This window comes from Onychostruthus taczanowskii, unplaced genomic scaffold (genome assembly GCF_017590055.1).
Source record: "Onychostruthus taczanowskii isolate IOZ18803 unplaced genomic scaffold, ASM1759005v1 scaffold86, whole genome shotgun sequence".
In the NCBI taxonomy this organism is placed as follows: domain Eukaryota; kingdom Metazoa; phylum Chordata; class Aves; order Passeriformes; family Passeridae; genus Onychostruthus; species Onychostruthus taczanowskii.
Genome location: NW_024506552.1, coordinates 2,712,864 through 2,725,442, shown reverse-complemented (window position 1 = coordinate 2,725,442; position 12,579 = coordinate 2,712,864). Strand labels below are relative to the sequence as shown.

The 12,579-nt window shown below is 43.2% G+C and overlaps 1 protein-coding gene across 3 annotated transcripts in view; it reads right to left on the bottom strand.

Moving 5' to 3' along the window:
* Window positions 1-12,409, bottom strand: part of CASTOR2 (cytosolic arginine sensor for mTORC1 subunit 2) — a 124,691-nt gene extending 112,282 nt beyond the window's left edge. The window contains exon 1 of one of the 3 annotated variants that reach the window (XM_041425030.1): window positions 12,020-12,409. In XM_041425030.1, coding sequence (XP_041280964.1) covers window positions 12,020-12,132 — 113 coding nt within the window. In that variant the 5' untranslated portion in view covers window positions 12,133-12,409. The remainder of the gene's footprint in view (window positions 1-12,019) is intronic. The other 2 variants (XM_041425031.1, XM_041425032.1) reach the window with 2 other exon arrangements.
* Window positions 12,410-12,579: the final 170 nt, after the last annotated feature.

Here is a 12,579-nt window from a genome sequence, read left to right as displayed (position 1 = left end):
AAAAAAGGATTAACAGCCAATTATGTACCAGTTTTAAGCCTCAATGCTTCTATAAACAGAGAAGAAAATTAATTTCTAATGTATGCTCATGGACATCTTGGACACAAATTTTACATGAAGCATATAACTTACACGTGCACATATTATTTAGCATTTTTGGCTTGGTTCTTTTTTTTTTTTCTGCAACCAATTGTTAGGTCGTTATCACCTTTATAATGAGATATCCATTCAAAATACACTGCTTCACAAGATCATTAAAAGCCAATAGGCAACTATATTGTTTCAGGACTACTTCATATTTAAACCATTGCCTAAAACTACAATTCAAACACCATCTGAATGAACAAAGCCATTCAAATGGGTACAGAACACATAAATTTACATTCACATTAATCATTCTGGCCTGATTTCACACTCCTGTGCAAACAGGAAGTATTTCTGGCCTGTCACAGCATAAGAGCTACCAGGGGATAGCTCAGTGATTCCATGCAAATTCTTGCCTTATAAACTTACCCATCCTCAGACATGAGGCTTTCCCTACATACAGAGCACTTGTCCAGGGATCAAACCCCAGCAGTCCGTGGAATACAGCACTGGGATGGGTAATGTGGTAAGGCATAAAGCCAACAGCATGGCTGTATGTACAGGAATTGTAAGAACCACTCAGAAATTCTTGGAGTAACTTGATAGCTATAGGAAGAGTACAGAGAAAACACTTCCCTACAGTGAGGCTCCATCACATGGCTACTCTTACAGTGGAATTTCAGAAACTGCACAATAACCAAAGCACCACATTTACTGCAGGGCATGCAGCACACAACACTGCACCTAAAGTCAAACTAAGTCACATCTGGACTTCATATCATTCTAATACTTTCCCTTACTTAGGTCAAGGACACAAATGAAACTTCCATGAAGAGGGGCTGGGTAGCAGTAGCTTCATTAGTCTTGTGCATCTATCCAACATCATTACAAATTGTAATTAAGTTGTCTGCACCAACACAGAAGTGAGTACATGCCCTTTCCCAAGGCAAGCTTTGCTCTTACAAAGCTATGGAATTTTTTGGCATCTACCTTTGTTTCAGCTAGTTTTTCACAGTTTAAAGGCAATAAGCAGTTTCACCTGAAATGCTCAAAAAGCACCAATAAACTACAGTCTTATTCATGCCAACAGTTCTCTCCATAACCAAGAGGCTGCACAGTGTCACTTTAAAGTTTCAAAACCACTTTGTCGTGCTGAGATGAGACATTCAATCACACATTATAATGCCATGTGGACAGCAATGCCAAATGGAGCAAAGCATTACAATGTGAACGAGGTCACATTGTTAACACAGCAGAGAGCAAAGCTCCATGCATGGCTTTAAGCACTAGATCCCAATGGACAAAATCCTGAGCAAGCTGCTTGAGTAGCCTCTGCCTCGAGCTGGGGGGTTGGGCTACCTGATCTTCAGAGATCCTTCTTGATCTCATCCATTCTGTGAAGATTTGCTGTTTTCTAAGGTTGTGACAATGTAGCAGGCTTGGACTGAAAACTGCACCAAAAGCTTGAGGCGGCACTGTTGCATTAACCCTCAGTCCCACATGAGGCTCCCGGACAGCCACGAGCCATCCATGCTCATTCACAAGGACAGCTCTGGCTTTTATCACCTCCCTTCATCTTTCTCACCATTAAACCATAAAGCCTGCTCTGGTCAAACCAAATTCTTGCTTACTTTTCTGTGTTTAGCCAACATCAAACTGGTGTAGCAAAGCAGTTTCTGGTAGTCATCAAAATACTGTTACACCGTATGCCAGGAGTACTGACAAGAAAATAATCACTGAAAAACAAAGTCTGTGTTAAGAATCATGCCCTGTTCCTTAGGATTCCAGACGTTCTGCACATCTGTATCTTGTCTGCAATGCAGGTAACTTCATCCATTTTATTTTCCATAATGAATCATTGATTTTGTTTGCAAAAAAAAATTGCTATAACCACTCTACATTGCTGGTATTTTATCTGAAGAAAAATCTCTTAACAAACACAATCTATGTCAATTTGTGACCACTTACTTTGTGAGACGGAACCATTGCAAAGCACAAAGTCCCACCACTCACAGCAGAAAACCATCCACTAACTACTCACCTGCAGGAAGCTCAAGAGAGACTGAGCCACAAGTGTGCGGTTTCACACCTCGCTGGCTCAGCAGATGCAAACAAACTACACACAACAAAACTCTGCCTGGTTTACAAAAATGCCAAATAGGTAATAACATGCAACTCACAACACATCATTTCAGTATATCATGAATTGCCTGAAATCTATCCCCACAGCAGTGAAAGTGAAACACCACCCTTCTGCAACCAAGTAGTTTGAATATGAAAACAACCAAGAGCACAATTTTATTTTAACATTAGCTCATCTGATATAAAGATGCCTGAAATCCAAAAATTTTCGCAGAGATGATATCTTAGGTGTGAGATAATTTAAACAACATTTATCAAAATACGTTTTCTGCTCCAAACTCCAAAGCAAATTAAACACATCAGCTGAGGAGAAGTCACTGACAAAGCCACTGCAACCAGTCCACTTATCCGATACACCAGATTTTGAAAGCATATTATCTTCCACAAGATGGGTGAATATTTTCCTGATTTCAAATTACTCAGTTTAGTTCAAAATGACCACTAGTTAATTCCAGGTTGGGAAACAAATTAGGAACTGAAAAGGCAAGTAAACTTGGTTTTCTTCTTCCAGGCTGCAAAGAAGAAGTAGGTGTGGAAGGCTGAGACCTCCCAGCTCCAATGTCCTGCCAAGCACAGTCTCAAGTCACCACTGGCTTCATTTGTTTAGTACAGGTCATGTTACACTGCTTAGTTATAAACACATAATAAGCTGAGATTTTTTTTCCTAAATACTTAGCACATTTAATACTATATGTAGTAGTTTAAAAAGAGCAAATGAAAATGTTTGCTTTCCATGTTACAAACTCCAATTTCCACCCAAAAGCAGCTTGAAAAAGATCACAGCTGAAAAACTAATCATGATAAGTCATCCATCATTTTCAAAAAAGCACCAAAATAAAGACTAAGTAAATCTATGTAAATGTATACAGTTGCTTAGATGCATGCAGAGTATATTCTCAATATTAAAAGCTACCTTTTTTCTTCCAAGACTACATTTATTTGCAAGTGAGTGCCTTAGAGGTTATCAAGGGAAAAGAGTCAATCTTTCTTTAGGAAAAGAAATAAAAGCTACAAATGTTAAACAAGATTAACATGGGCCATTTCAGTCAAGGTCTCAGACTTATCAACTTCCGCCAACTCACCCTGCAGAAAGATGCACGGCATAAGAAAGGGCTGAATACTGATCTTTTAACCACAGAACTAGGATAAATATTCAGTTATTGCTAAAACCAGTGCATATCATTACCCAGATTCTCTTCATGTAACATTCTTAAAAAGTATGAACAGAAAAAGTCAGGCAGAGTCACACATATATTTTAAACTGTTCCACCCGTGTTGAAACTTGTAAATTTTCCCCTCTCAGGTTCAGAAATTCCCCTAGTATCAACTTTTTAAATTCATCTATTTGAATACTTTGGATAAGACTTAAAGGTTGCATTTTGCTCCTAAATAGGCACACCTTATGCCATCTCTAGTATCCTCTATAATAAGAACACTAAAACTTCACAGGAAAATATGAACTTCTCCTTTACAGTTACATCTCAGTCAAACATACATTCACACTCCTGAGAGGGTTTGGTTCCTACTTTATAAACAATTTGTATTGAAAAAAATCTGGGTCAAGGACAGCTTACCATCAATAACAGCCTACATCTCTCTACAATTACTGGCCAATAAGTAGCAAAAGTATCTTAAAAACATTTATTCCATCACATTACCAAACAATAACTGGACCACAACGTTTCAAAAAAATCTCTTTGCCTACGCAGGCAACCCCACAAAAGCGTACCTCAGAGGTCCCCAAAGGATTAGTGAATGGTCTTCTGCCACCAAGCAAACTTGCCACTTCTCTCTTCCACAGGCCAACTTCTGTGCTAAACAGCAGCTCTGGTATCTGCTGGCAGATCTGGTATCTCTGGTATTACTGCTGGGAGCTTCCTAAAGCAGGCTACAGATCAGAAGTAGGCTTTTTATTTTAATCTCTAGTAAGCCACACTTAACAGACCAAAGTAAGGTTGTTCTGGTTGGTGAAAAAATTTAGGCATTCACTGTATTTCTTTGGATGTGAAAATAAAACATTAATAACCAGTATATAATGTTTGTTATATATAAGACTACAAAAATGAGATCAGATTCTCTATTTCAATAGTCAGCACAGTAAAACTTTGTGTACTACATCTGGGACTAACAAGGGCTTGTACAGTCATGGAACTGGCTTGATCAATCTTCATTTCTTTTGTGCCATAATAGAACATTTTTGCCTGTGGTTTCTTAACAAATATTTCTTATCTACACAAAACTCAGCTGAGTTGAAGGTGGGGAGAAGAGATCTTTTTACTATGAAATGCTAACAGCAGCTCAGAGGCTTCACTCTACTGATTCTGAACTATAATGAATGGAGGTATTTCCTCACATTCTTATTGGATAATTCTTCCTTCACCAGCCTTCAGTTACCAGCAGATCAGAGCTGGAGTTTACTCTTGAGTTGGTAGTAAACAAAAGAACAAATCCATACTGTTTCTGGTGAGAAAAGAAATTGGAGCCTTTATCCAAATACATTAAAACTCTAACATGCAGGATGACTAAGAAGATGTGTGTTGGATAAATGAGGTGATGTGCTAAACAGATTAAAAAAATATCAATAGAAAGACATGTTTATAGAGAATGGCCAAGGCATTGTCAAAGAATTCAACTATCAAATAGAGATTTAAGTTATTATAATTTAAGTTATAATTCAGTAGAGGGATTGTGTTAATGAACAATTTAGCTGCTACTTCTAGATGACAAATGCACAGTACTCATACTTTCCCATAACAGACCTGGCACTGGCTCCACTGCTGAAGCAAACCAGTACCAGCTTGCAGGAAGAGCTATCTAACTGATAAAAGCCACATTTTTAATTTAAATACTGACTTTCACCTCCAAGTAATAAAAAACCATTCATCTGAGGGGATCTTTAATGAGTTACAAGGCAAAAGAGGAGTATTTTTTCCTTTTTTCTATTTCTCAGCTGAACATGAGTGGGCACCATTGATGTTTCTTTTTCTTAACTGCTGTTGTACCTTACCCACAGGTGATGCATCTCATCTATGTGACAGCTTTCCCAACAAACTGAAACATGGGAAATAAGGGTAAACAACTACCCCACCACCAACTACAGGCAAATATCTATTTATTTTAAAAGTACAATATCTAAATCAACATTTCTCCAGCACATGGTGCTGCCCAGCATTCATTACACTCTGGGTTTGATCTAGTACTTCCATCCCACCTTTTGAATCTCATTTAGTTTCTAAAGCACTCCTGTCAGTTTCTGACTTGGCATCAGCGTCAGCCTGATGGGACCACATGGTAGGTTGAGGACTGAATGCTTGACAGAACTGCCAGGCAAAGAAAGAGAAAATCAGGCAGTACCCCACTGGTAAGCCATGTGCCAGAAGCAGAAAATAAAGGGAAAAAGAATAACATTTGTAGATAAACAGTAAGAGACCATCAGGAAGGAATTCTGCTCCTTCCAAGGTTTACCATGTTAAAACACTGCAGAATGCTCTCTTAGCCCAGCAGCAGCTGAAACACCCAGCAGCCTTGAACACAAACTGATGACATCCACAATTAAAGAGCTTATATACTTCCTCAGCCCAAACAAGTAAATTCTGTTCTCTCCACCTACTCACTTAGCTGATTCTCACTATCTCTACTCATCCCGAACATCCAGCAGCAAGTTCAGCACCATAAATGCCCATGGTGAAAGAAACAGGGCAGCAGAGTGCTCTGGGGAAGGGCAGGCAGGCAGCTTTAGCCATGAGGCTTCCCATCACTCCAGCCTCCTGTGGTGTCTGGACATCAGCACTCACTCCTTCTGTAACAGATGGTCACCAAATCACACTGAAAAAGAAGTCCCCACACCTCAGATATCACACACATACACACACCCAGAAAACAAAATAAAATATTCAAGGCATTTAGGAGTTTTTGCCACAACAAAAGGAAACATGAGCAATATGTTTTAGATGAGCAGATATGGTCTTATAACTGGCAAAAGCCTTTACTCAGTGGTCTTCCTAGGATGCACAGGATGGCAGGAGCCATGAGAGACCAAAAAAAAAAGGTTTTAACAATAGGAGTAACTTGCCTTTGCCAGATAATCATTCAGTGTTGCAGGCCGATCTGCTTCTCATATAAGGGCATAAACAACATGTGTTTGTCTGAGTTCATACCAAGGGAAACAGACTGCTGATCTCAATGTCCTCAAATGATGCATGGATACATTTTAAGCACTTGTTTGTCCTATTATATTCTGAAGTCCAAATTAGACCTTTTATTACAGTATCTCCAATTTCAGGACACCTATACAGTAAACAAGTGATCAGGGAATGAGAAACACTTATATTAATAGCAACAGCACACTGCTCATAAGTAGAGGTGTCAATTATTACTAAGCAAAATGGACAGATTACCAAAAATACCACCACAAATGTAAAGACAACAAACCTAGTTTTATTTTTTGCTCAAAACCCAAAGAAAACCCAACTTCTTCTGTACATTTTATCTCCATTCACGTCTTGCTGCATTTTTATTGGAATGAATATTTTTAAGGACCTCTCCACACTAAGAACACCTTCTGCCTCCAAGCATCCCACTTGTAGTGGGATCACAACATCCCATCTAGCTTCTCTGGGAAGCATCCCATTCACATGGACAGCCATGTGTATGTAGTGCCAAACCTGTAAGCTTGCAAAGTGTCTGTAATTCTGTGTCAAGTCACCAATATATATAAACTGGAGCACCTTGAAAAAGAACCCAGAGTGACAATGCTTTTGGAATGGCTGCATTTAAACATTTCAGGTGACCAAGGTCTCATCCTTTACACATGCAGAACTTTTTCCTTCTCTTCAGCATTGAGAAATAATGATAACCTCAAACCAAAGAGTATCAAAAAACCCTCAAAGATTTTAAAATTTGTGATGACCTACAATTAGGTCATTTAAACACCCAGCCCCTGTGAGCAAACTAACTGCTCACCTTTATTCTATTTATAATTGAGTAGCTTTACAATTTAAATAATACTTTTCTCCCACAACCACCTCACTGCTTACCACCAAATCTTTGTATTAGGTACTGGAATAGACAGGAAAGATGACCTGTTAGCACTGACTCCAGATGTTCAGGGGTCTGCTAAATCATTACCCCAGAAATCAGACTAACTACATGACATAGACCCAGTGCTTGGAAGAACCCTGACCCCACTTTATTTTCCTGGACTCTCCATATATTTTTATGTACTCTCCAAAGACAAGGGTAGGCTCACCTTCTTGCTATCTACTGCATGCACTGGTGACTCAATGCGTGCATTATCCCAATCTGCCCTCCATTCACATTTAACTCCTATGCACTAAAAGGAATAACAGAATCTGCCGAGTTGGAAGGGACCCACGAGGATCACTGAGTCCAGCTTCTGGCCCAGCACAGCTCCATCCTAAGAGTCACACCAGGTGCCTGAGCATTGGCCAAACACTCCCGGAGCTCTGTCAGCCTTGGTGCTGTGCCCACTGCCCTGGGGAGCCTGTCCAGTGCCCAGCCACCCTCTGGGGGAAGAACCTTTTCCTAACCTCCAACCTGGCCTCCCCTGACACAGCTTCAGGCCATTCCCTCAGGTGCCATCACTGTCACACAAGCAGAGATCAGTGTCTGCCCCTGCTCTTGCCCTCAGCAGGGAGCTGCAGACTGCAGTGAGTCCCCTCAGCCTCCTCCTCTCCCGCTGAGCAGAGCCAGTGCCCTCAGCAGCTCCTCACACGGCTTCCCCTCGCGGCCTTCGCTGTCCTCGTGGCCTCCTCTGGACTCTCTCTAACAGTTTGAGATCTTCCTTACACTGTGCTGCCCAAAGCTGCACACAACACTCGAGGTGAGGCCCCCAGAGCAGAGCAGGACAATCCCTCCCTGGCCCCACTGGCACTGCTGGGCCTGGTGCCCCAGGACAGGGATGGCCCTGCTGGCTCCAGGGCACTGCTGGCTCAGATCCCACTGGCCACCAACCAGCACCCCCAGGTCCCTTTGTGTGGTGCTGCTTTCCAGCATCTCCTTCCCCAGCTGTCCCCACACCCAGGGCTGCCCCAGCACAGGTGCAGAATCCAGCACTTTTCCTTGTTGTATGCAGTTATAAAGTATTCTGCAATTAGAAAAAAAATCAAGACAGGAATGTAGCAGAACAGTATTTGTATCAAGTCCTCAAGCAGGTTATTGTGGCACCTCTCCCAGCATGAGACAGTTTAACCAAGGAAGCAGAGACACTTTGGTGTAAGGGAAACTGCTCATTTTGCAGCACACAGGGAGAGGAAGGTAGTTCTCAGATGAGCACAGTTCTCTGCCCCAGAGAACTAGCATTTACAGAGGCACATACAAAAGAAAAACAATGCTATGGTGAAGCCACACACAATTGTTATATTTACATGCACAGACACACTGCACACCTTCTGAATAGGTAAGAATCCTTGGCACCAAGGAACATTCAAGCCAGACACAGAGACACAATATGCTGAGCTGGAAGGGACTCACAAAGATTATCAAGTCCAGCTCTTAGGTGAGTGGCTAATATGAGGGCTGAATCCCCAACCCTGGTGCTATTAGCACCATACCCTAACCAACATCATCAATGAACACCAGAATGGTGATGACAGCAACAGCAAAAACATTAGACACATGCAAATCTTCAGCATGTCACTAAAAAAGACATAGATCACTCCTCCACCGGGGTGCCTGGCAGAGCCTGCTGAAATCAGTAGGCCTGCACTGACAAAAGCACAACACCAAGAACACAGTCCTCAGTGTAACTACTTAGCAGTTCCACTACTATTTATTCCCAGACGACCTCTCTTAATTCAACTTTGCATAAAATACCTCATGCCTAATGTCAAGTTATGATTAAGAGTATTTTTCTTTTAGCTCAGTTCAGCCCACTATTTCATTCACTACTGGTCTCACCTCTTCACCACGTTAGCTGCTGTCTTGCTCCTGGCCATCAGAATAGTCTCAAAATTGCTGTTCTCTGTACCAGAAAATATTGCTATTGTAACAGAAGCTAAATTAAAACACTTGTGTCATGAACAAGGGCAAGAGTGTGAGAGTGTGGCAAAAGGCCAAATAAAAAGGGAGATTTGTTACTTTTCCTTCCCAAGGGGTTTAAGAAAAATGTGCAAGATTAAAAAAATAACTGTTCCAGCCCTTTTCCCTGATGTATGACAACATGAAAGAGACCCTCCAAATCACTTCTCACAGGAGGCTGTGTAAAAACCCTAGTTTCTTGCATGACTAACGTAAGAATACTAATGATGTCATTGTCACCCCTTTGGATCACAGCCGTCCTACAAATCATTACTTCTTACTGGCAGCCGTGCAGCACGAGTAAAACTCTGTTTAAAGTCTCACTGGGAAAAACGTAGGTGATGTAGTAACTGGTATCTTTGCTATCACTTTAGAACAGATTAGCAGGGATGTGGACTACCTCCCTCTTTCACTCCCCTGAGGGATTCTTTGCACATGGGGTGTGTGGGAGAGGAGATTTGTCTTGCGACCTTATAAAAAGTTGTTGACTTTTGAGCATATTCACTTTTTAAAGGAGGAGGAACGAGAAACAGTGGGGTCATAAATTTATAGTTACATCTCCCAGAGACCCTCATCTTTCTTATACACATGATGTTGATCAGAGAAGATCCGTGGGGCAGGGTCCTTGTTTGCCACAAGGCATGCAGAAGCACTCAGGAGAAAGCGTTTCAGTGCTGTCAGTTGTCTCAAGAATGACACAAACACGCTTCCCCTGCATCTCTACTGTCTGCAAAAATAACAAAATTGACAAAAAGGAAATAAAGAGAAGTTTTCCATGCCAACAAATCATTCCACAAACATCTGTTGTTCCTGATCAGTGAGATTCCATGGAAGGTAAGGAAAGATTGATACTCAGGGTGTATATGTTAAAAGACAACACAGCAACCAGAGACAATACAAAACTGTCAGGTGCTGCACCCAAAAGCTGGACAAATCCCAAAAGATAACCCCAAAGGGGTTATCTTAGTGCCCTGACCCTTTCACAGCTCTCTAACACTGAAAAGATGAAATGTAATGGGAAACAAAAAGACAACAGGACCAACCCTGAAGTTTAAAAAATAAAAATAAAAATTAATAATAAAAAATCCCAAACAAACAGAAAATGCCCCATGAAACTCCAGCCTATGCATTAAGAGTGACAGATTAAAGACTTCATTGTTGACAGTAAAAGTGACATTTGAAGCATGGGAGAGGAAGCAACAAGACCTTCAAAAAATCAGCAGCAACTTTCAATTACAATGAAACAATACATAAAAATAGAAGCTTAAGACTGAGGACCCTTTAATGCCTTATGGAGCACTCAGGGACAACAGTAAACAAGGTGCTGATATACTTTACACTGCAAACAATGTTAGTAGAAAGCCAAATGGGACAAGCCCCAAATCAGAGTGAAATTTCAAGGCATGAAGTTTGAGATAAAGGGCTGTAATCAAATTACACCACAAATGGGTCCATTCATCTGTAAGCATTTAAACAGAGAGCACTGAATTACAGTTTGAAATAAAACAAATTAATTTGCTTTCTATTCTTAAATATCTATTCATTATTTTCCTACTGCCAAAGAAAATTTCCCACCTCAATACAAGAATGAATGTGGGGAGAAAACTGAAATACTAATTATCAGGCAAGAAAAACAAGAAGAGTTTGAATTGTGTTATTTACATTCCCATTCCTCTTTCTGAATAGCGTGAAGTCAACAAACTAAGTGAAGACAGAAGAATCTGCAATTGCAATTCAAGTTGTTTTGTGCAAAAGGCCTAGCACCTTACGTACATCCAATAAACTGGCCACAGTATTTTCTTTCCTCCCCCTAAATAAAAAAATAATTCTGTCAGTGCCTTCAGTGCTTTCCTCTATGTTTTTCCTTCTCCCGAAAGCTATCACAATCCAAGTGACTTAACAGCACAATATTTAAGTGCAGGGCATGCATCGCCCCTCGTCCTCCCCCAATTTGGCAGCGCTGGAAAAGCACCTTTTAAACCAACCCGCGTGTGGAGGACCCGCTCTTTTTATAAGCGCTGCAAGGAACAATAATCCGGGGGGGCGAAAAAAGACCCCCCAAAATACCAAACCCCAGCAAAACCAGAGAGAGCGAGAGAGGAAAAACCCCAGCAGCACTCCTCCTCCTCGGGCTGCTGTTGTTGCCTTTGTTGTCCGGCGGGCGCCCCGAGCCTGCGGCCGGCCCGGCCGGGCCCCCGGCCCCCACCTGCTCCCATTCATCGGCCGGGCAGCGGCGAGCAGGAGCACGGGGGCTGCCCCAAAGCTGCACGGGGCACCCTGAACTCCAGCGCTGATCCTCAGCACCATCACCCCGTCTTGGGATGGGGGGGTGTGCGCAGAGAAGACGCAGGTGTTCTCCTCACCCCCCAAAATCCCTGCCCTCTGGCGAGGAGGGCGACCCCCCCCAGACAGCAGCCTGACTCATTGAAGGAGGGTGCCATCACCCTGCCCCTTGGCAGGAAGGAGGGTGACCCCCAGCCCAACGCTGTCCCCTTGCAAGGAGGGGTGTCCCCCATCCCAGGACCCTGCTTTATTTTTCCCCCCCCAAGGAGGAGAGCGCCCATCAACCCACCCCCTTTCCAAGGAGGTTGCTCTGCTCACTTGCAAGGCAGATATCCCCCACCCCAGCCCCTGGGAGGGAAGGAGGGTGCCCTGCCAGCACCCAGTCCCCTCGTAGCAAGGGGGATACGCCCCCAACACTGTCCCCTCGCAAGGGGGACACCCCCTCCCCCGCTGCCCCATCCCCAGCACCTACCTCGTCTTAGAGGACAGGAAAGCAAGTTTGATTAATCCATAGGTAAACAACTGGATGCTCTCCTTGGCTATGCTGGCCACTCTGAGCCTGTGCTCTAGGATGTGCAGTTCCATCTTTTCCTCTTTCTCATTTGTAGTTCATCTATCCCTGGGGTTTATGTTGTGTTTTTGAATGGGGAGGGGGAGGGGGGGCTGTTATTGTCGGTGCCTTCTTTTTTTTTTTTTTTTCTTTTTCCCCTCCCCGCTTCCGTCTGTCCCTTCCCAGCTCCGGGGGCAGGAGCAGGGGATGAGGGAGCAGAGGGTGCAAAAGTTGGAGCGGCGGGGAGGCCGGCGGGGCGCGGAGCGGAGCAGCGGAGCCCGGAGTGCCGAGCAGCTGGTGCTCGCTGGAACAAACAACTTGCCACTCAAGCCCGGCCCGGCGCGCATGCGCCGCGTCCCGCGGCATGCCGGGACTTGAAGTCCGCGCCGCCACGGCCGGGGCCGCCCCGCCCCTGAGGGCGCCCGCCCGGCCCCACACCCCACCCGCCCTCAGGGACGGTCATTTAAAAAAAATGACAAAGC